This window comes from Hyaena hyaena, unplaced genomic scaffold, assembly GCF_003009895.1.
Source record: "Hyaena hyaena isolate Hyena2069 unplaced genomic scaffold, ASM300989v1 scaffold_91, whole genome shotgun sequence".
Lineage (NCBI taxonomy): Eukaryota > Metazoa > Chordata > Mammalia > Carnivora > Hyaenidae > Hyaena > Hyaena hyaena.
The window spans coordinates 1,428,956-1,454,427 of NW_024080725.1; the positions used below are offsets into that span (position 1 = coordinate 1,428,956).

Consider the following 25,472-nt stretch of genomic DNA (forward strand, 5'->3'; position numbering starts at 1 on the left):
CACTTTGATTTAGTCTTTTTTATACTTTGAACTTAATTTCTTGTGGTTGTGATTAAAATCATAGTGACTAACTCATAATAAATGTATATAAATGCTAGCCACTCTTATCAGTTATTATCTAAATGGATTAATAGATATTTGGTAAAGGATTTGGATCTAGAATATATAAAGAACTCCTGCAATTCAACAATAAAATGATGAAACCTCAATTTAAAAATGGCCGAGCATTCTGAGTAGATGTTTCTTGAATCAAGATACTTAAATGGCCAGTAAGTTCGTGAAAAGATGCTTGGCTGCTTCATTAGTCACAGGGGAATGTAAAATCAGAACCACAAAGAGGTAGCACCTCATACCCAGTTGGATGACTAAAATAAAAATGACAGATAATAGCAGGTGTTGACAATGATATGGAGAAAATGGCACCCTCTTATTCTGCTGGTAGATCTGTAAAATCGTGCAGCTACTTCAGGAAACAGTTTGTCAGTTCCTCAAAAGGCTAACCATGAGAGTTACTGTAACTCAGCAGTTGCACTGCATCCACACAAATATTTGTACACAAATGATCATAGCAGTATCATTCATAATAGCCAAAAGGTGGAAACAACTGAAATGTAACAAATAAAACCTCATATAATCACACATGTATTATTTGGCCATCAAAAGGAACAAAGAAATGATACACGCTATAACACGCGTGAGCCCAGAAAGCATTATGCCAAGTGAACAGTCACCAGACACCACACACGGTGTGAGTCCATTGTATGACGTGTCCAGAGGGAGCAGACTCACACAGGGTTCTAAGTGGATTAATGGGTGCCTGGGTCCAGAATGAAACAAGAGGTTGGGATAGAGGAACACACGGTGATTATTAATGGGTTTGGGAGTGAAAAAATGTCCTAAAAGTGATTGTGCTCATGGTTGCCCAGTTCTGCGAATATACCAAAAACAATTGAATTTTGTGCTTTAAATGGGTAAATTACATGCTATGTGAATTATATGTCAGTAAAGCTGTTTTTTGTTTTTTTTTTAAAAATCCTATTTATAGGGCGCCTGGGTGGTTCAGTCACTTTAGCATCTGACTCTTGGTTTTGGTTCAGGTCATGATCTCACTGTTTGAGTTCGAGCCCCAGGTTGGGCTCTGCGTTGACAGAACAGAGTCTGCTTGGGATCTCTCTCCCTGTCTGTCTGTCTGAACCGTTGTGCTCTCCCTCTCTCTCTCTCTCTCTCTCTCTCTCTCTCTCTCTCTCTGTCTCTCTGTCTCTCTCAAAATAAATGAATAAGCTAAAAAAAATTTTATTCCTAATTATGAAAATAAATGTACTGGCATTTTAGAGATTCTTTCTCATTGTTAACTTAAATCTAGACATAAAAAATTAGTGCACCATTTTGCCAATATCATAGTAGTTAATGATTCACGCAAGAATTAGTCAAGAATGGTAGAACATTGGGTGAAAGCTTGTAATAAACAGGATTTTTGCAGTTTCAAAATCTATCCAAACAGATGACTATTACAAAGAGAAAAAAAGACAAAGAAATGTTAACAGTTGACAGATCTAGGTGAAAGGTAATTCATCAAATTGTTCTTGTAACTTTTCTTAGGCTTACAAGTTTTCAAAAATTAAAACATTTTCAAAATTCAAAAACCTAAACTATATACATTTCTTAAATCTATTGATGTCAGGTTAAGTGTCACCAGTATTGGCCAGAACCCACAGCAAGCTCATCCTATGGCTGCTACCAAGTCACCTGTCACTCAGAAGAAGGAAATACAGCATATATCTTCAGGAAGATGACACTGTTTAACCAAGAGGTAGGAAGGCAGGATATCCACTAGAACTTTTATGTTCAAGGTAAAACTCTGAAAGCTGACAATGTTTTGAGTCCTGGTGGTTAACTAGGAAATATTTTAAAATTTATGAATTTCTTGCTTCGTTGGGATGCTTTGGAATCTTATGAAGTATATGCTTCTACTGTATTAAATGCATTTTCCACTTCTTTAAGTAAATATATGAATGGTCAGTAAAAAAAAGATTCTAGTGAATAATACTACTCTTAATACTTTTCCTATTCATTAAAAATCATGCCAGGTTTATGTTTTTTCCTACCACTAATATCAATAAAGTATTTGAAGGCATCTGTAGAAGTAGAATAATTAATAGCTGTCAAATTATTGTCCTTTTTGTAAAAGAGTATAAAGGAGAACAGTTTCAGTCTCCTCAGTATTAAGGAAAAGACTGTAGATAGGATCCTTTGACAAAAGATAGATTATAGTTTTCTAATTGCTAGTTCTTACTGCCACCTGGGTCACTCTTCTTTGCTTCCAAATCCAGAGCCAGAAATGGAAACTGATTAGTAAATGATGGCTTAGCAACCCACTTGGAAGATGTGTGTGGAGGGTGGCATATTGCCAGTCCTGTCAGGCTGTTAAAGATAGTACATCCCACATTCACTGCTTGCAGCTAGATATTCCCTCTGTAGCCACCTTTGGTTTTGAAGGGGACTCGAGAAGAGCAGATAGTACACTCTTTGAATACCCATGCCTACCCCATCAATGGTTAAGCGCTAGGAAATGAGAGCTTCATCTCCCTCTCCCCACCCCATTCCACCTCCCAGATATGAATAAAGGAGCACAAGACAGAGCTTTACTGACCCAGAGGGAAGGAACTAGAAGTTGTGCTGATTTATAATAAAGGAATCTGGCATTAAATAGTTATAAGACATAAAAAATTAAATTTTCATAATCTTTCGTAGATTCCATCAGAATGAATTAGTGCTTAGGGACATATACAGTATAGCTCATGGTCTAATGTAACAAGGTAAGTCCATAATATATTTTCTTCATTTTCCCAAATGGAAATGAAAGGCTATATATGGCTTCAGCATAGTCTCTTTATGCTCCACCTACAGATTACCCATGGCAGTTTATAATATTAAAATGTCTTTTCTTTGCAAACCCTGAGTACCTCAGAACTATGCCAAGACACAAATTAGTTTTTAAAGTTTGGGACAAATATAATTGGGAAAATACATTTGTTACCATACTAAATACATACATACATGGATGAATAGAAAGATACTACCTCAAAACATAATAAAATATAATTTTACACTACCCATTTTTGTAATTATTGGTACTGTTAAATTCTTTTGTTAACAATAATAGTAGGGGCACCCTGTGGCTCTCAGTTCAGGTCTTGATCTCAGAGTCATGAGTTTAAGCCCTGTGTTGGGTTCTGCACTAGGTGTGGAGCCTACTTAAAAAAAAAAAGTAATAATCAAAAGTTGTCTATTGTAGATAACTTCCTTTCATTTCACAGGATACTGAAAAATTACTTACCAAGTTATTCTGAGGTCTCTTTGGGAATTCTTATTTCATTAGTTCCTTTCTTAATTACCTCCTACTTTAATGGTCTTTTCTGGAAGCTCCCTTTAATGTAAATGACTATAGCCGGATTTCATAGTGTTGAATGACCATACTTATCATTTGTTGAGAATATGATTCCAAACAGCTGATTGGTCCTCTCATAGAATCCTTTCAGTGTAAGACTATCCCTTTGAGTTGTAGGTGTTATTTTTCATTTTAAGAAATTAAGGCTCTGAAATATTAAGTGCTTACCGGCAGAGTCAGGATTTGAACTGAGATGTATAAATCCAAAACTTTTCTCCATTTTACTGACTCTTGACTCCTAAAAAAGAATTAAGCCCTGATTTGACTTTATGGTTTTATGATCTCCAGTTTTTAATCTATATTTATTTTTATTTTTATTTTTGTTTTCCTAATTTCCATTATTTCACTTGTGTTTTTCAGAATTGGCCTAACTTTGCTTATAAAAGTTTTTTACCATTCATTTTTGCTCACCTGACACTTTTTTAGTTTTCTTTACACATTTCTTAACTTGTTCTGCTTATTTATTTGATTGTCATCTGAAAAATACAAGAAATTGAGATATCAGTAGAGTAGTAGGTAAACAATGCTTAATGGATACAACTGTTTCTGTAAAATGGTTTCTTTCTTTTTCATTAAAATTTTGGGTTTTATTGAATCTCTGCATTACTTTTTGGGAGGTAATGGGAATATTTTCTTCACTTTTCTTCTAAAATTAAAATGACATAAATGTTTATATCTTAAAGATAATTCTTAAGTCAAGGTGCATAATTTTTTATTCACACTTAGAAAAATGAGAGTCGTCAGCTCACTCAGATCCAGTACATAGCCTGGCCTGACCATGGAGTCCCTGATGATTCCAGTGACTTTCTGGATTTCGTCTGTCATGTACGAAATAAGAGGGCTGGCAAGGAAGAACCGATTGTTGTTCATTGCAGGTATTCTATTTCCTATCTTTTATGATTGAATAGCTGACTGGATGTGTCACTTTGAAAAGGGAATGCATATTTTATTTTGTCCTAAAATTTTGATCATCACTATGGTAATTAGAGGGAACCCAAAGCTGTGAAATGAAGCTGGAAGGCAAAAGGTATGTTCCAACATACGATTGTCTGAAACATTATCAGAAGAAGTAAAAATGATACTTTATTGCATGATTCTTGAAAAGGACATCTCAGGGGTGCCTGGGTGGCTTAGTCGGTTAAGTGTCCGACTTTCGCTTAGGTCATGATCTCGCGGTTCGTGGGTTCGAGCCCCGCGTCGGGCTCTGTGCTGACTGCCAGCTCAGAGCCTGGAGCCTATTTCAGAGTCTGTGTCTCCCTCTCTCTCTGACCCTCCCCTACTCACGCTGTCTCTCTCTCTCTCTCCTAGAAATAAATAAAAATATTTAAAAAAAAAAAAAAAGAAAGAAAAGGACATCTCAGACATTGGGTGTCTTACAATGGCTGGCATCTTAGACTCGATGAAATACAATGTTGTAGACATTCACTTGCAGCCTATGGTTTAGATTTCCTCCTCCCAGCAAGGCACTCCCTCCCATTCTGTGGCCTCTGCCAGCATATTTGGCAAGTACTCTCCCCTCCTCTGGAGTGGCTCTGCCCAATACCACAAGAGGGTGTGCCACTTCTGAGAGCTCCAGGGGGATAGTGACAGGCTACCCTCTCTTGTTATCATGCTCTGGCCCCATTCTGCCTGCCAGTACAGGGACTCCAGCCTTCACTGCCACCAACCCAGAGTAGGAAACTGAAATTCTCTTCTCCTAATCCTAGCCATTTCTGTTCTAAGTGATTTATTCAGAACCTATATTGAATCCTCTGAATAAATAAATGAAGGTATCTTTTCATCCTTAAACTTTCCAGCACTTTTTTTTTTAAATGTTTTATTTATTTCTAGGAGAGAGAGAGAGAGAGAGACACCGTGAGCAGGGGAGGGTCAGAGAGAGAGAGAGTCACAGACTGTGAAACAGGCTCCAGGCTCTGAGCAGGCAGACAGCACAGAGCCCGACGCGGGGCTCCAACCCACGAACCGCGAGATCATGACCTAAGCGAAAGTCGGACGCTTAACCGACTAAGCCACCCAGACGCCCCTCCAGCACTTTTTTAAGAGCAGATTTTCAAATTATCAAAACAGATTATAGACCAGATATCTGAGAGGCAAAATGGCAGGAATGATGAACACATTTAGCCATTTCATAATCCTAAGTCCCCAAAAGCTGCTGTAGCCATGTTCACAGAGAATAAAGTTGTTCTTGAGTATCCATTTCTAAAGTTTAATCAAAATTGAATTTGGTTTTAAAACCTGATTGGAATGTATAAAATACTATATTGTCTTCTGTACATTTGTTAATGTTATTGTGATTTTGTTATTTTGCATTTTAAAGGGAGGTTGCTCCAATAAGCCTCTATACTTGTTCAGATTTTTAAAACTGAAATCTGACTCTTTTAAAGTAGCATTTTTACACTAACAATGGGGGAGGGGTGGGTACAAACCATTTAATCTGTATTACATGTGAATTGTCTTTTAATTTTCAAAGTACTTTCTAGTTGGGCTCTACTTTTGTAATATAAATCTTTTAATTAAAATCAAATTATTATTCCTTTGTATTATGTTTCAGTACTTTAATTTACTGTACAGAAGCCACAAGAAGTTTAACAGAATAGTATCAATGAGACCTTGCCCCTTACTTTTTTTAGTGCTGGAATTGGAAGAACTGGGGTTCTTATTACTATGGAAACAGCCATGTGTCTCATTGAATGCAATCAACCAGTTTATCCACTAGACATTGTAAGAACAATGAGAGATCAACGAGCCATGATGATCCAAACACCTGTAAGTACTGCACTTCATGTACATGTGTGTTTTCTCAATTTTTGTTATCATTGTATATGCCAAACCATATTTTTATCTTTTAATTCCCTGCCAGGAGCCAGTAACCCCTAGCATAAGGATTGGTGAATATTGCCTGTGAGCCGATTGCAAGTGGCCCACCACTTGTTTTTATAAATAAAGTTTTATGGAACACAGCCATTCCCACTAATTTACATATTGTCTATGACTGTTTTCACACTAAAATATCAAAGTTGAAAGGTTGCAAGAGGCACCATTTGACTGGCAAAACCTAAAATATTTACTAACTGAACTTTTACAGAAAATGTTTGTTAGTACCACACTATCCTATTAATTCTTAAATGCTTAAACAGATGCAGAGGAAGTTTCCCTCTGTTCGTCAGTCAAGTGGAATGCCAAGAACTGGCTAGTCCTGGTAGGCCTGTTTGCCCTGAAACAGCTGTGGTGAAATCACATTCTTCTTAGCCTAAGAACTTGAATCACAACAACAACAAAAATAGTCATGGAAATTGAGCTACTGACTTATTGCATTCAACACAGACTCTAAATTATATTCCAGGAAAAAAAAAAAGAATCATGGAATTTTAGAGTTAATGTTAAGATTATTTTTTATATTAAGCCATAGTGAAATATCAACATTGTTGGTGGCATTAAAGTTATTTAAGTGAATTGGCCTGTGTGATCTAATAAATGCCTATCATTTTTTTAGCTTTTAATTATAGAAAATTTCAAAAATACGCAAGAGTACAGAATCAAATATATGAACACTATGTTGATACTCAGACCCAACAGCATTTGCCATATTGTTTCATCTATAGTGCCACCCACACTCCCCATATTTGAAGCAAATCCTAGACGTCAGATCATTTTGTCTATATTTTAGTGTGTATCTGTAAAAGATGAGTGGTTTTTCTTCTAAACAAAATCACAATACCATTATCACACGTAAGTATAATAAACAGTAATTTCTTAACGTTATCAAATAGTCTGTATTCAGATTTCCATTTGTCCCATATAAATCATGTCTTTTTTATTAAAAAAATTTTTTTTCACAGTTTATTTATTTTTTGAGACAGAGACTGAGACAGAACATGAGTAGGGGAGGGTCAGAGAGAGAGGGAGACACAGAATCCAAAACAGGCTTCAGGCTCTGAGCTAGCTGTCATCACAGAGCCCAACGTGGGGCTCGAACCCACGAACTGCAAGATCATGACCTGAGCCGAAGTCGGACGCTTAACCGACTGAGCCACCCAGGCGCCCCATGTCTTTTTTGATTTTAGAACAACTTTATTAAAATATAATTCACATACCACAAAATTTACCTTTTTTTAAATTATTTTATTTTATTTTTGGTTTATTTTTGAGAGAGACAAGTGGAAAGGGGCGGGGTGAAGGAGTGGAGACAGATCTGAAGCCAACTCTGCACTGACAGCAGAGAGCCCAGCACAGGGGTTCAAACTCACAAACTGTGAGATCATAACCTGAGCCAAAGCCAGACACTTAACCAACTGAGCCCCCCAGGTGCCCACAAAATTCACCCTTTTAAAGTATGCAGTTTAGTAGTTTTTAGTATATCACAGAGTTTTGCAATCATCACTACTATTTAATTTTAGAATATTTCGTCACCCCAAGAAGAAACCCCTTACGCATTTCCCTCATACAGTCTCCAACCTTCCCCCCCGGCCCCACCCCCAGCCCAGCCCTAGGCAACCACTAATCTACTTTCTGTCTCTGTAACTTTACCTTTTCTGGATCTTTCATATGGATGAAATCATACAACTTGGTCTTTTGTATAATTGACTTCTTTTAATGAGCATAACATTTATAGGTTTATCCATTCTGTAGCATGTATCATATTTCATTTCTCTCTCTCTCTCTCTCTCTCGAATAATATTCCATTGTTTATCTGTTCATCTGTTCATGGGCATTTAGATCATTTCTACCTCTTGGCTATTATGAATAATGGTACCATAAACATTTGTGTATATGTTTTCATTTCTCTTGGGTATATACCCAGAGTGGGAATTGCTGGGTCATATGGTAACTCTGCCTTTTGAGTTAACTGCCAGACATTGTCAAATTTGTGACCCTGAGATCAAGAGGCACAGACTCCACTGACTGAGCCAACCAGGCACTCCTCTCTTTTTTCTATTTTAGCCTACTGAACATAAATAAAGGGGTGTCTTGGTGTGGTTTTGATTTGTATTTCCCTAATAACTAGTGCTTTCAAGCATTTTTTCATGTGTTTATTGGCCATTTATTTATATATCTTCTTTTGAGAACTGTCTATTCAGACCTTTTGTCCCCCCCCTTTTTTTAAGGTTGTTTTATTTTTAAATAATTTCTATACCCAACAGGGGGCTTGAATTCACAACCTTAGATCAAGGGTCACATACTTCATCTACTGAGCCAGCCAGATGCCCTTTCCCCTTTTTTCAGTTTGTTCTTTTGGTCGTTTTATTGTTGAGTTGTAAGCGTTCTTTGTATTTTCTAAATACAAGTGCCTCGTAGGTCTCTGGTTGGTAAATGTTTTCTTACACACTGTTCTTTTACATTTTTGATTATGTCATTTGTAGCCCAAAAGTTTTTAATGTAGAGGAAGTCTGGTTTATATATTTTTTAAATCCCATATGCTTTTGGTGTCATATCTAAGAAGTCATTGTGAAACTCAAGGTTGCAAGGGTTTATTCTTCTGCTTTCTTCCAAAAGTTTTATAGTCTAGCTCTCAGATGTGCGTCTGATTTATCTTGAGTTAACTTTTACAAATAGTTTGAGGTATGGTTCCAGTTCATTGTTCGGCACATGGCTCTCTAGTTGTCTCCACTCCATTGTTGAAAAGAACGTTCTTTCTTAATTGTCTCTATGTTCCTTGTCAAAAATTAGCTGACCACAAATGTAAGGGTTTATTTCTGGACTTTCAACTCTATTCCATTGATTTGTATGCCTGTCCTTATACTTGATTACCATAGCGTCTTGATTACTTAAGCTTTATAATAAAACTCAAAGTCAGGAAATGTGACTCTCCAAACTTTGTTCCTTTTTTAAGACTGTTTTGGCTATTCAGAGTCCCTTGCTTTTCCCTAGGAATTTTATATGGATTTGTTATTCTCTCTGCAGAAAAAGCAAGATATGGATTACACTAAATTCACATATCATTTTGGAGGAGTGTTGCCATCTTAATAATATTCCATCTTCCAAACCATGAACACAAAATGTCTTCCCATTTATTTATGTCTTCTTTACTTTGTTTCATATGTTACAGTTTTCAGTGTACAAGTCTTACACTTCTTTAAATTTATTAAGCTTTTTAGTCTTTTTGGTGCTATTTTAAGGGAAATTGTTTTCTTCATTTCATTGCTTGGGTGTAGAAATAAAATTGATTTTATATGTTGATCATGTATTCTGCAACCTTGGTGAAATAATTCATTAACTCTAATAGTTTTTTACATGTGAAAGTGGATTCCTTAGGATTCTCTGTATACAAGATGTTATCTGTAAATAGAGATAGTTTACTTCTTCCTTTCTACTTTAGATGCCTTTCTTTCCTTTTTTTTTTTTCTTTAAGTTTATTTGTTTTGAGAGTGAGAGAGAGAGCATGAGCAGAGGAGGGGCAGAGAGAGAGGATCCAAAGCAGGCTCTATGCTACCAGTGCAGAGCTGTCCGTCTAGAGCCCAGTGTAGGGCTCAAGCTCACGAACCATGAGATCATGACCTGAGCTGAAATCAAGAGACAGAGGCTTAGCCAACTAAGCTGCCCAGGCGCTCCCTTACCTTTTCTTCCCCCAGGTGTCCCAGTTAAAACCTCTAGTACAATGGGAAAGTGGTAAAACTAGACATTCTTGTCTTGTTCCTGGTCTTGGGGAGATAGCTTTCAGTTTTTCACCCAGTAAGTATCTAACAAGATGCATTTTGTCCAGTTGAGGAAATTCCCTCTGTTGCTAGTTGGTTGAGTAATTTCATCATGAAAAGGAGGTGCAGTTCTGTCAAATGCTTTTTTGTGTGTGTACGTCTCTTAAAATGATTATGTGGTTTTTGTCTTTTTTTCTATTAACATTGTATGTTATATTGATTGATTCTCGGATGTTAAACTAACCTGCGTTCCTGGAGTAAATTTTACTTGGACATGGTATATAATATTTTTTATATGATGCTTGATTTGATTGTCTAATATTTTTCTTGAGGTTTTTGTATCTATATTCACACATAACAGATTTTTAATTGTAGCAAAATACACAACATAAAATTTACCATCTTGACCATTTTTGAGTCTACAGTTCAGGAGTGTTAAGTGTATTCACACTGTAGGGTAACCTGTCTCTAGCACTTTCTCATCTTGCAAAACTAAAACACTATACACCTTAAACAACAACTCTCCATAGCCCTTTCCTCCCAGCCCCTGGCAACCAGTATTCTACTTTCTGTTTCTATGAACTTGACTTCTCTCGATACCTTTATACTTATAGATCTGTAGATTCATGCAGGTTTTGGTTTTTTGTGACTGGCTTCTTTCAGCATGATATTCTCAAGGCTTGTCCATTTTGTAGCATGTGTGAGAATTTCCTTTCTTTTCAGGCTAAAGAATTCCTGATTGTGTATAGACCACATTTTGTTTATCATTCTGTCTGCCAGTGACATTTGGGTTGTTTCCATCTTTTGGTTATTGTGACTCATGCTGCTGTGAACATGGGTGTATGACTGTCTCCTTGAGAGCTTACTTTCCATTTTTTGGTATGTATATATACCCAGAAATCAAATTCTTACATTGTATCGTACATAATGAGTTTTTGTTTTTGTTGTTACAGCTTGTATAAAATCAGGATTCAGATACAGTACAGTCCACAAATTTTGATTGATTTATGTCTCCTAAATCTCTTTTAATGTGTTGCCACTTTCTATGTCTCTTTTCTTTTTTCCTGCAGTTTATATGATGAATGACCGAGTATTATCTGTATTTTCTAAAAGTGGTAAATGGATCTATAGGCTTGAACAAATTAGGTGGTATTCTGTTCTTTCAAGAGGCACTTAAAATTTGTCTTTTCTTTTTGTGATGTTAGTGGCCTTGGGTGATCAGTGTCTGCATCATTAACTGGTAGGTTTGAAGAATAATAGTCTTATTCCATCTTTCTTTATTAGCTGCAATACTTCTTTAAAAAGAAAGTTCTCTTTGCCTCTTTGGTTAACGAGTGGTACAGGCTGTGCTTTCCTTGTATCAGTTTTCAGTATAATGAATTGGTTCACTTGCCTCTCCCAATGGGGACCTCATATTTTTGTTTGCTTTGGTATTATTCTGAAATCATGGATTTAAACATATGTGATATATTTCAACTCATTGTAGTTTTGGGTTTTTTTTTAATGATGCCTACAGTGTTCCATTTTTGGCCAGTACGAACCTATTCAGCTCAGCTCCTAAGCTGTTTTGTCACAACCCTAGTAACAAATAATTTCTTTGCTATCAATAAAGACGTCCAGGCTTATGCATTTCCTGCCCCAGTTTTAGAATCATGATTTCTCCAAAAATGTACTGTGTTTTTGTTTTTGTTTTGAGAGATTATTTTAGGGACCACCTTCTGAGCACTGGGTACTCTAAGCTGCTGGGTTAATGTTAGTATTTGTCTTAGAAATCTTCCATTGCCAGAGTTAAGAAAACAAACGTTATTAATGATTTAATACTGATGCTTCTAATACCAATTCAGGACCACAGTGTTTTTACTTAATGTGTTCTACCTTACATCTTTATGTCCATTCTTCCTTAACGGGAATAAGGGTTCTCTACAATACCAGCAATGAAAGATTTAGGCTATCACAAATACTCACTTGTTTTATTCCACATGACGTAACATCTCGGAATAACAAAACTAACACTACTACCACCAACAGAATGGTTACCGAGAAGATTTTTCTTTTTTTTTCTACTTTTTGGATATTTTCTATGAGATACTCAAATTACTGTTTCAGAGTCCCTTGAAATAGCCACTCTCTATATGTATGTGGTTATGCCCTCCACTATGTACACACATTGATTCATATTATTTTCAACTTACAGAGATTTTGTTAAATCAGTGTTCTAATTATGGTATATTTATGTGGCTCCAAACTAAAATCTATAGAAGGAGGTATATTCAGTGAGGTCTAATCTCTACCCCTCTCCTGCACCCTGTTCCATCTATCTCTTCGTAGGAAATTATGCTTTTAATGATCTGTCCTTCCCTTTTGTATGACATGTATGTTGAGATAGACATTTGTATTCACCCTCTTTCTTTTATAAAGAGAGTACATTGGGAGCGCCTGGGTGGCTCAGTCGGTTAAGTGTCCGACTTCAGCTCAGGTCATGATCTTGCGGTTCGTGGGTTTGAGCCCCACATCAGGCTCTGTGCTGACAGCCAGCTCAGAGCCTGGAGCTTGTTTCAGATTCTGTGTCTCCCTCTCTCTCTGACCCTCCCTTACTCATGCTGTCTGTCACTCTGTCTCTTCTCTGTCTCTGTCTCTCTCTCTCAGAAATAAATAAAACATTTTTTAAAAACTTAAAAAAAAAAAAGAGTACATTGTGTGCACTTTGCTATGCTCTTTTGACTTAACAAGATACTCTGGAATCATTTTATAGTTATCAATAGACTTTGATTCCTTCGCCTTGAGCCCTTTACCACATAGTATTCCCCTGGGAGGATGTGCCACTCATTACTCACCCATCCCCTTCCTGGTAGCAATTGGGGTTCTTCCTCTTCTTTGTTATTAAAAATAATCCAGTGGTTAATAGACTTATTTATGAATATATTTTTTCAATTTCTTTTTCTAGTTTATCTTTTGGATAGATTCCTAGAAGTGGGATTACTGGGTGAAAGGTAAATTAATGTAAGTTTATTAGCTGCTGCCAAATTGTAGTATTTTACATCCCCACTAGCCATGTATGAGTGAGTGTTACCCACAAAATACATTGTCAGGCTTTTTTATTTTTTGCCATTGTGTTGGTGAAAAATGGTATCTCTGTGCGGTTTTACTTTGCATTTCTTTTATAAGCAAGCCAAGTGGAATGTTCTCTTTTTTGTTGTTGTTTTCTGGTCGTTCTGATCATTTCTGTTCTTTCTGTCTTTCAGAGTCAATACAGATTTGTATGTGAAGCTATTTTGAAAGTCTATGAAGAAGGATTTGTTAAACCCTTAACGACGTCATCAAATAAATAAGAAAGCCTAAGTCTGGGATAAGTGTTGGAACACTGCTTTCTGTTATACGCACTGTGCCGTAATTCCGCTTGCGGGAAGTGGCAGTTAGGCAGGAGCAGTGAAGAACTAACAAAAACTGAAAACTTCAGCACTGTTGCACTTTATGTTTAAAAAATGTCACTCTCTCAAAATCTGTAATTCATGTGTTTGAAGACTATTTCATGCTTTGCTCCGAACAAATAGTGAATAACTGAGTATGTTCAGGGTAATTTATGAAATTTGTGGTGGTGCCATGCAGTCCCCTTCTGGTAGAATTGCCACAAACAAGGCTCAGAAACCTCCTCATCTCTGATACACACACCTGTATCCTGAAAGCAAAAAGACGTACACATCAGGAGTCAGCTCTGGTGTTTCCCAGTGATTCATGTACTTACTCTACTGATGACCAGATTTTTATTTTTTAAATTTTAGCAATATCATTCTCAGTATTAGCCAGTACACTGCCTATGGATGCAGCACATCTTTCCCTGTCCTCCCCCATAGAGACCTGCTGTTCGTGAGAAGAAAGATGGAATTTGCTTTTCCCAGGAAATGCTGCACATTGTCCATTTACCAGCATCTTCTAGAAAGTATAAATATGAATCTACAAATTTTCTTGAATTTAATAATGTAACTTATATTTATCATAAGGTTGGCTTATTCCAAATCATGTGATTTCACATACTTGATGTAAAGGAATGCATGCATTGTGTCTTAACCCCTTAAGTGCCTTGAGACGTCTTTGTATGTCTACTGAAAAGGCACTCCTTTGACCCCACTAGGAGGTATGTATGTATACTGTACATTTACATTTTTATGCATTTTGAGTCAGTTCGCATTTTAAAAAGTAGCTTCTTGTATGAAGAGTTACGCAAGGAATTGTATGGAAATTCTATTTCTTACTCAATTCCTGTGTTTTGCCACAAGAAGCAAAGATAAACTGTGTTCTACTGAGTGAGCCTTCTGCTGCTATGGAATTATTGAAAATCTGCACATTCCTTTCCTGAGGGACAAGGGTTACAGCTTAGCAGCTCAAGTTAAAAGATGCTTTACTATTCAGATTTTCTATTTATTTGATCCCCTAACTTTAGAAATGGCACCCAAATGCACATTAAAGTTAAACATACTGATATTTTCAGCTAAAGTTAGATCCATTCGTTGTGATTTATTTCTATCACAGTCTAAATTATTACTCTTAAAGCATTCATTTCGGTTCATATCAAGCTTTGTTCACACCAGTCTGTTGGTTGGGATACTTTGAACAGGGAATGAAACGTTTTTGACTTATTTCTAAATGCAATCCCTCAATAACGGTAGTGAGGGTTTGTTGTCATTTTGCATACAGTTACATTACTCCAGGTTATATATACTTATTCAGTTATAAGCACGATAATATGGAGAGTTTCACTTGTCCAGCCTCCAGACGGAGGATCTGGTTCCCTTTAAGGATGTGTATACTTTCCTCTTCAGGATTTTCTTTTTTTTTTTTTTTTTTTTAAGTCTACAGAGAAAGAGAACTTTAAAATTGCCCAGTTTTGATATAAGTGGAAATTCACTTACCTTTTGAAATATTATATTACACAGTTATTTTCTATGGATATGGTTAAGTTATTCATTTACTAATGGTTTCTGAATCTTCTGTATAGTCTTGATAAAACTTAAGAGTTTGAATAGTAGATATTGCGGAATGCCGTTTAGTATGAGGGTAGAAATACATATTTCATTTTCAGTGTGATCCAAATGATGGCACTTCAGATATTCAGAAACCATAATAATAAATTTTAGGAAATTAAGTCCTAAACATTGATAGCCAAGATACCAAATAAATTATTATATCCAAATATTTTAATTTTTTAAGAGAAAAGTAAACATGACCTTTATGTCAAAGAGAAACTTTCCTATCCCTGGATTTCACAGCCAAGACAGTATAAATTAGTAAATAACTAGAGTCTTATTTGAACATTCCATTCTCTACCAACAGATATATATATAATTTAGGCTGCTATATGACATAATGGTAAATTGAGACGTGAACAAGTAAAGTCATGTTGGGGGTCTACATAATTAATAGCCGTTTGACAGTTTTTCATCTGAATTAAAACAAAAATCTCTTCTAACTATATGGACAGAATATGACAACTATAGATTAAAGAGATACATACAGTTGTATAGGTATAAACAGATAAATGCTGTGGTTGGCATGTTCTTTAACTCACAGGTTTGTTTACGCTTCTGAGATAAACTCTGATTTTGTTGGCAATGAGCACTGCTGCCTTTTTAAATCATTAATTCCAGTCTTTAAGTGGTAAATATTGCAAGTTTAGAATTGCAAGTTTAGAATTACATTTAAATTTCTCATATACGGATTTTTCATCTGCAAGCTACCCTCTGTCAGTATTTTTAGGTACAGAAAAGATCCTTCTTTAATGGCATATTTATTAGGATCTTAAAACAAATTATCCTTCGCAGCTCTTCTTAAAATGGGTATGCTAATTATGCTTCTGTGTTCACCCAACAAATCAGGCTTTATCCATTACACCTAAAAATTTTTTAACCTGTTCATCAATCTAAGTAGGGTCCTAGGAATAATCCCAGCTTTAATATGCCAAGTAGGTCTAGATTCCATTCATATCCATGTAACATTGTATAATAAAAATGTCAGATTTCTTGTTTCTGAACTGCTCTCCCTTTCCTCCAGTTAACTCCCCTGCTCTCCCACGCCCCCCTTCCCGGCTCTGCTCCCTCTCCCCGCAGAAATCAATGCTGACTGCTAATCTTCTCACAAGTGGAAATAGATATTGATGAATCAAGGGGCTTTGTAAATGATGAGAAATGTTTATGAAAACCTTTCCTCTCTGATTTAAGGTGGTTTTACCATGTTCATTTCAAATATTTTATTGCGCATCAGATTTGTGTCAGCACTGTGTACATAGCATGAGGAATATTTTGGAATAGACTTTACATTCACAAGAAGAACTGATAGTATTTGTTAAATGAGTGCATCCATTCAAAATACAGGCAGAGCAAACAGCAGAAGACATAATTTCCTTTGTGTGGCCTGCTAGCACATGTAGGAGGGGGGGAAAGGGGTTGCTCATTTTGATGAAGAGTAAAGAGAAAATTTATATATGAAAAATGACTTCAAATTTATGAAGGTATGATAAGCCATTAAGACAGTTGCTTGAAGGTTTCAAGTACTAATTTGTACACTTTTTTTGTGTTGATATATATTTGCATGTTTCTTAAAGGCTAATGCTAACAAACAGAAGTAAAGGGTTGTTTTAACTAGAGAGTCGTTTATAATCTGTTGGCAGGTCTGGTCAGGTCTAATCAGGTATTTGAGCGAAAGCCTCCTGCCTCCACTAGAAATACTCTCAACTCGAGAGCTGAAAGGAACTTGGATGATTTTATCTGATCTCACCTTTTCCATTATTGTACGCAACATCTATGAATACCATAAATTCTTGTGAATTTGAGTCTGTTTCAGCTCAAGAATTATACTCAGGCAGTGTTTTCACTTAATAACTATGATCTTAGAAGATGTCACTTAATTTAGAAAATAAGTAGGCTTTATAAGGTGATCCTAACTAGGACCCTGACTCCGTTTGTTAGTTTTGCTTCCCTGATAGAACATAAGCTTTTGTAAAGTGTTTAGGCTGATCACACATGCAGTATGAAAACATTCTGAAACGTAAACTAGAAGACTAATTTTTTTAAAGCACTTAACACATAGAACTAGGATTTAGAATATATGTCCACCTATTATCAAATAATTTATGTTCATAATGTGAACATGTAGTAGAATTAAAGCATTACTTATTTTATAATCTTATCAGGAAGGGAGAAAGAAACAAGAATTTTTAACAATGTTCTATTTAATACCTGTGTTTTGAATATTTAAGATATTCTGATAGTAAGGTTGCCAAAGTAGTTTTGAATTCATAAAAATTATTTATACCACAATAAGGTGGGATATGTTTACATCTCTTTTTTTTTTGTAGTTTAGCTAAATTTACACTTAAGTCACTTAGAGTAAATATGTTGTGGTAAATACTTGTGGGAATAAACATCTCTTAAAAATAGAACATTATTATGAGTCACAGGTGAATTATGTCACATTTGGCTTTTATGCCATATCAACCAAGTAGTTATATTATCACTGCTTACTTCCCACATTTACTTTAGTTGTTCAGCCAGTTTCTGCAAGTGTGTGTGTGTGTGTCTGGTGTTTCTTCCAAGTAAATAGCCATGTTGTTAAAACCCACTGGGTTTTATCAGATATCAGAATTACTGATCTGTTGGCAGATTTATTGGTGTCTCAGTGTGGTCACAACATAAATTATAGCAATTGTTTATAAAATTCTTAGTGGATTGTATAGCTACAAAGGAATTAAAATAATAAAACATTTTTGAGAGCAAACTGCTAATAGAGAGGTTCAGCGATTTTATAAAGAGCCCATGAAAGTAATCCCTAAATTGTATTTTTGGCATTCATCTTACTTTACAATGCCTGCAACGATTATCAACAATTGTTTTATTGTATACTGACTTCAATTATTCTTAGTAGCAATTAGTACAATAAGCCTTTCAATGTTATCAAAAGCCAACGAGTCCTATATCAGCCAGAAATGAGACATTTTATTTGCATAATCTTGGTGAAGTTGCCCTGGGTAGACACCAAATAGTTACTTCTGTTTCCATTTCTAAATTTGCTGCTATTTATTTGTGTGTTTTTCTACTGCAGCTTACTGTTGATTTCTAAAGTTTTATAGTCATTATTTTTATTTTAGCAGTCCAGGCTCAGTGGGCAGCCGGAAGTAGTATGTACTGGGGTGCAGGCCAGCCATACTGACTAGCTGTGACTCAGTGCCTAAAGAAGAGAACCAATTTTTTTTTTTTTTTAATTTACAAGGTGAAAGGTATTAGCAATATTGCAAGTTAAAGACTACAACTTTAGGTGGAAGTCCTAATGTTGAACTTCCCGAAACCTTTTAAAATTTCCAATAAAAGAATGAGAGTGTTTAAAAGCCTTGATGTGCTCATAGAAGTTTCAGTTAAGCACTGTAGAATTTTCCTACTTGTTGTGTAAATGATAGAGAAAATATTTTTCTATGGACAAAAGATTGAAACTGTTAACTTCTTTTCATTGTGTAAAAAGAAATGATGTTTGTATGTCTTTCATGCTGTAAAACTACGAATGTATCTTTGAAATGTTATTAGAATTATGACTTGATTCTAAGGATACTCTTTGTTTAAGAAAGTCAGCAAGGGATTGACAAAAAGGAAAGGAAGAGTATTCTATCGATACATAAAATGCGCTTTTAGAAGAAAAATGTAATTTTCATTATACACGAGCAATCATTACTGAAGCTTATTTCAGATATAACAGTCATTCTTTTTTACTCTGTTTTGTTTTAGTTCTAGAATAGAAAATTTGTGCTTACTATTTTTAAGTGTAAAATAATTGAATTCTAGACTTCTGGAGTGTGGAAGGGTGTTTCTGTGTGAGGGTAAACATTCTGCTGCATGTGTTTACCGTGAAGGAAAGTTCTCAGGCTCTGTCACCATGCCAGCCACAAATGAGGACATCATTGCGAGTGTGACTTTAGTGACACCAGAAATCCGTGCCTCAGATTCACTATAGTAAATAAGTGCAGAGGCCCCTGACATATAGTTTTGCCTTTTCATCATCAGTATCTTGGACAGATAAGACCACTGAGCCCAGTTCTGATTTGTAACTGTGGCATCTTAGATGCCTTATTAAGGAGTTACTAATTCAGTGGACAACAGAAACCCTACCGTGTTTTAGGCACAAATAATTCACTCAACAGTCTCTTTAAAGGGTAGTATTTATTATTTATCACTTGTTACATTTGACTCAGTGGGTCCTTCATTACTTTGACTCCTGCTTCCATCCCTCCAACTTCTGAAAAGTAATGTCATCTTACAGTCTTTGTGAACTAAATACCCTAAACAACTATAAGGTGATAGCTGTCTTCATTAGCTTTTTTTTTTTTTTTTACAGTGGTTAAGAGATTAACATCAGACCCCCTCAACCTTGAGAGTTTCCACAATTTAACAGATATTACCTGTGGCAACCTTAACTGAAATGCCACCTTGCCAAATGAAATTCTCACCATGACATCATCAAGGAGGATCCGCCCAGTTTACTATCTTAGATGCAGATAGGTGCTGACGTTTGCTTTCCCCAAATCCACTGTAGTCAGAATTGAGCCCATCTTACCTTTTATTTGAAAGAAGCTTTTTAGTTTTTACTCCTGAATTGTGTTGCAGTTTCTTGCCTTCTCTGGCAAGAAAATTTCAATCCAGTTCTGGGATTCTCTGGCACCCACCTTTTCCAACCCTTTGGTGAGTTCACAGGATTCTTCAGTCTTTCTTGTATCCTGTAAGAGTAGGTCAAATTTCATTGCTGAAATTGATTTCTTGAATTTTAAATAGTAGCACTTTATTTCATGCTTACTACTGACTTAATTTATGCATTTAAAAATAAAAATCTACCCTAGGAGTTTTGTAAATACGGAAAAACTTTGATGGACGGTATGTAGAGCTCATTGGATTGGACCCAAGTTCAGTGCTTTACAGTGATCTCTTGATCATTTGATATACAAAAGGTAACTTGTGTGATTTTAGCTTTGCAACTTTTCTGTAATTTAGTGAGCACGGTGAAGCCTGGCCAGCCTACTCTCCTGCTGGACTCCGTGCTCTCAGCTAGCTTCAACCAGGTTTTGTTTGCAGTAATCATTTCTGCTTTGTGTTTTTATACATTACAGGAATACTTGGAAATCCACTTGTTTGATTTTAAGTTGTAGGTAGGGATTAAGTCAGTACTGCACCACAAGTAAGTTGAAGAGGGCAAAGTCCTGATACTTTAGATACATGTCAAAGGACAGGATTTAAGACACTAAAAACAGTTTACATTAAGCTGTTTTCCTTTTCTCTCATTAGAATATATGAGCTTGAAGAAAACAAAAAAAAAAAAACTGTCTAACCCAGTGTTCTTAAAGCATCAGGACATTGCAGTTACAATCCATATTGTTATCTTTTCAAATAAGAAAAGCTAGTCTTTCTTTTCTACAGTGTAGGCTTAATTTTAGGACAGACAATTTACTATATACTCATCAGTGATATTTTTAAGTATTAGTTTTACAAAAAATTATTTCTATGTAGAGGGTGTATTAATTTGGGATTTTTTTTCTTGTAACAGGTGCTATATGTAAATATGAAGGGCGAAAAGTCACTTAGTTAAAATCTAGTTTATTTCGTTATTAAAATATAATTTTGCATTTCTGCTGTCATTTCACGTTTAATTGTACTGAACTAGTAGCAAAATGGAATTAGCCCCTTAATTTTTAAAATTAACTCTTTTTCCCCATTTCACGAAAACAGCTCTTTCCATATGGTTTGTTTCCACAATTAAGAGGCAAAGAGGCTTAGGGTCCGATTAAAATGTATAAGCTTGAATTTGGTCAACATGGGATAATTTGAAATCAGCACTCTGCATTTGTCACTGCAGCTTATGTATGCTTGAAAAGCCTGTGTATTTGTTTTAATTTCAGTGAAAAATTAGAATTCCTGCAATTCATGTAAAAAAATCTATGAATACTAACAGCAGACAACATTAAAAAGCTGATTGACATTAAAACTGTTTTAGTCCTAAAAGCAACTTCTGTTAGGTGAAATGCTATTATTACACATATTTTGTTGGCCATATTTCATTTTGATTGAGAAATAGTTGTTCAGGTACAAACGTGAAAAAAACTCTAGCTGTGACTTTTAATTGTTCAATTGCAAAATAAAGATGTGCTTTAGTAATGTAAAGTATAGGAGTTTTGAAGATTATTTCTTGTTGTTGGGCTTTTCTGATAGTGGTTGTACTTGTTAATGGGTAATCCGAAGGGACTGGGAGAAGGCTAAGTGCAAACTTTATTTCTAGAATTCCTGGTTCACTAGTGGCTGTGTTTGGGAGTGGGGGGATTAAGTAAGGAACTAAAAGGGATTTAGAGGATTGAGAATAAGGAAATGCTCTTCCTTCACTTCAGCCACTGCTTGACTCCTCTCTCCTCCCGGCACCCGCCCCTCTTCTGGAATCTCTAAGATAAGACCTTGTCCATCAAAACAAGGGTCCTTTCTGTGCCTACATTCGGTGCACCTCGTATCTTCCCCAAGTGCAGGTTAAGGATGCCACCTTTCGTCTGAAGGAAAACAATTTCTTAACAAATTAATATTTAAGTAATTTCACATCTTAAAAAATAAGGCAAAGATAAAGATTTATGATTATACCATGATTATTCTTATGTATATAATAACAGAAATTCAAACAGTAGAAGGAAGATCCACAAGGAGTTGTAAAAGCCTCTGCCCTACCCCTAAGAGTAGTCTCCCTCAGACCAACGACAACTTCTATTAAATTTCTTGTATTTCTTCTGGCGGAAAATGTGTGCGTGTGCATTTGTAAGCACGTACACATTTTGTTTATGTCAGAGGGATTGTACAATATATTCTGTAGCGCTTTATCATCCTGGAAATATTTCCATATCAGCATATTCAGGTCTACCTCATTCTTCTCAATCACTGCCTTGTACTACATCGTGTGGAAATACCGTAATTTAATTTCCTGATGCACACTTAGCTTGTTTCAGTTTATGCTGTACAAGCAATGCTCTATTGAACATCCTTATGCAAATATTTTCATTAATCATTACAAACATGTACATAGGGTACATTTCTACCAGTAAAGTTGCTAGATCATAGGGCACCTGCACTTTTAAATTTTACTAATTGTTCTTGGAGAAGTTTATATCAGTTTATGGTTCCATCAAAGCATATAAGAATGTCTGTTGCCGCACATTTTTATTAGAACTGATATCAAACTTACTTGCTCATCTTATAAATGAAATGATCTTATTTCTTCTATGAGGAAGTTAAGTAGATTTTCATCTTTATTGATCTATTGTATTTCTTGTTCTCAAAATTCCATATTAATATCCTTTGCTTATTTTTATATCAGGTTGTTTAATGTTTTATTCATATGAGATGTTGAAAATTAAAGGAATTAGTCGTTTGACAGTCATGTGTTTATATATTGCAAACTTTTTTCTTACGGTGTTCTTTGGCTTTATTCTTCTAGAGAGTTGGGGGGCATGATAATGTTTTTAATACTTTTATCAACAACTGTATCAGTCTTCTCCTTAATGACTTCGGGGTATACCTGCAAAAGCTTGACTCTAATATTCCATCTGTGCAGAAGCTTTCTTACCCACCTTCTAAATAACCCACTCAGTAGACCGGCCCTCTGTTTTCACCCCGTTTGCTCCCCTTGCCACCACCGACTGCTTGCAGTCATGCCGGAGCTCTTTTGGTTCCAATTAAGTTGTAAGCTTACTAAAATCAGCTGTATTTATTTGCTAACCTATATATGCAAATGTATTTATCTTTAGTATATCATTTAATTAATTATGCACTACATAAGCCAGTGAAATGTGCATGTGAAAAGCAGGAAGGTTGGGCTTTTGCAAAAGGCTTATAAAGGCATCATTAAAACTTCGTTAAATTCTTTAAAATTTAAAATAGGTATTTCCAAGACAGTTATGAGAGACTAACAAAAGAAGATGATACATGGGGGACAAAAAAATGGATGACACACTTGGGGTCTTTTTTTTTTTTATGTTTTATTTATTTCTAGGAGAAAGAGAGAGAGAGACAGCGTGAGCAGGGGGAGGGTCAGAGAGAGAGGGAGTCACAGACTGAAACAGGCCCCAGGCTCTGAGCTGGCAGTCAAGCACAGAGCCCGACGCGGGGCTCGAACCCACGAACCTCGAGATCATGACCTAAGCGAAGTCGGACGCTTAACCGACTAAGCCACCCAGGCACCCCACTTTGGGTCTTTTTTTGCAGCAGACACTGAGGGACTATAATTGGGCTCAAACCCAAAGTAAAAAACCTTGGCCCTACTTAAAAAAAAAGAATCACAGGTGAAAATGCATTGATCTGTCCTAAGCTAAAACAAAATGCATGTCTTTTTTTTTAATTTCTCCTTTCAATGGTTTTTCAATTAGCCAACTAAACATTGGTTTGGACACCATCACACATAGTTTCTACTATATATAAAAATTCTTCTTTTGAATATTTAGGTAGTATTTAAGTTTTTGCTATTAAAAATTATCCAGTTAGACTTCTATATATTCCCTTTTTTTACATTTTATTTATTTTTGAGAGAGAGACAGAGACAGCATGAGCAGGGAAGGGTCAGAGAGAGAAGGAGACACAAGATCTGAAGCAGGCTCCAGGCTCTGAGCTAGCTATCAGCACAGAGCCTGATGCGGGGCTCGAACCCACAAACCATGAGATCATGACCTGAGCCGAAGTTGGACGCTCAACTGACTGAGCCACCCCGGAGCCCCTATATAATCCCTTTAAATTATACTTGTACACATGGGTCAACTATCTATAAAATTTCCCCCAACACTGTTATAAAAATATCCTAACATAGAGAAAATTGGAAGACTTGAACAGTTAACATCTCTACACCCATCCCCTAGGTTCTGTACTTAGCGTCTTGCTGTTTTTGCTTTATGATTTGTCCATCTACTTAAATGTCTCTCCATCCATCAATACATCTTTTATGCGTTTCATAAAATGATGTTTCCCACATCTGTACCCTTGATCCCTGAACACTTCAGCTCATGTATCTCTAATCATCAACAGTTACCTCTTTTTGACATAAAATTTTTATCAGTGAAATAAATACTATGACTACCATTAAGTTTTAGTGAATGCGTATTTCTAGGAAACTCAAGCCCCTATGGGGATCAAGAAAGAGGTACAAACTTCCAATTGTAAAATGAGTAAGTCAGAGGGATGTAATGTAGAGCACATTGACTATAGTCAATAATATTGCATTGCAAGTTTGAAAGCTGGTGAAAAACTAAATCTTAAAATTTCTTATCACAAGAAATTTGACCTTTGACATCTTGATCTCCGGGTTGTAAGAAATCAACAGTCAGAGGCTTAATCAACTGAGCCACCCAGGGACTCCAAAATCTTTTTTTAAAAAAAGAGGAGGAAAAAACCCTACATAAGGATTTGATATAGAACATTTTCATCACTAGAGAGCGTGTCTCTCCCTTCCAAGTCCATTACCACCCTTACCTTCCCTTTCTTTGTTAGTTTCCTAACTTTGTTAGGGGCTACCCTAACAAAGTACCACAAACTGGGTACCTTAAAATGACAGAAATCTATTGTCTGACGGTTCTAGAGTCCAGAATCCAAATCAGTCCAGAATCAGAGTGTTGTCAGGGCCATGCACCCCCTGAGGCTGCTAGGGAAGGATCTATTATTCCATGTGTCTTTCTTAGCTTCAGGTAGCCTTGGACCTTCCTTGGCTTTTAACATAAACACTCCGATCTCCCATCCGAGCATGGCCGCCGTTCTGTGAGGGCACCAGCTGTGTTGGATTGTGCTACTCCAGCGGCACCTCATCTTAACTAGTCCTATCTGCCGTGACCCTGTATCCAAATAAAGTTACATTCCGAGGTACTGGCAGTTAGGACTTCAAAGTATCTTTTGTGAGGGTGGACACAATACAACCTACAACATTGATAGATGCAGTGAGTATTCTGATTTCTTACACTATAGATTAGAATAGCCTGTCCTAGAATTCTTTATACATGCAATGCATATGCATATTCTAAGACTCATTTTACGCAGAAAATGTCTGAGATTCATCAGTTTCTTTTTCTTTTTTTTTTTCTTTTGGTAAGTAGTAGTTAATTTTATTAATGTAACAGTTTGCTTATCAGTCTTCTTTTAATGGGTAGCTGGGCTTTGAGACATTCTTGACTTGGGGGATTTTATCAATAAAACTGCTGTGAACTTTCCTGTACAAGTATGCTGGTGAACACACGCTTTTATTTCTGAGTATCTAGGAGTGGCATTGCTGAGTACGTTAAGTATATCTTAAAGTTTTTAGTGATACCGTCAAAATTGGCTTCCCAAACTACCATCAGTTTACAATCTCATCAGTAA

At 36.0% G+C, this 25,472-nt stretch overlaps 1 protein-coding gene across 2 annotated transcripts in view; it reads left to right on the forward strand.

Moving 5' to 3' along the window:
- Positions 1-21,266, forward strand: part of PTPN4 (protein tyrosine phosphatase non-receptor type 4) — a 222,527-nt gene extending 201,261 nt beyond the window's left edge. For both annotated transcript variants that reach the window (XM_039234876.1, XM_039234878.1), the window contains exons 24-27: positions 1,682-1,810; positions 4,175-4,323; positions 6,079-6,214; positions 13,323-21,266. In XM_039234876.1, the coding sequence (XP_039090807.1) occupies positions 1,682-1,810; positions 4,175-4,323; positions 6,079-6,214; positions 13,323-13,409 (501 nt within the window). In that variant the 3' untranslated portion in view covers positions 13,410-21,266. The remainder of the gene's footprint in view (positions 1-1,681; positions 1,811-4,174; positions 4,324-6,078; positions 6,215-13,322) is intronic.
- Positions 21,267-25,472: the final 4,206 nt, after the last annotated feature.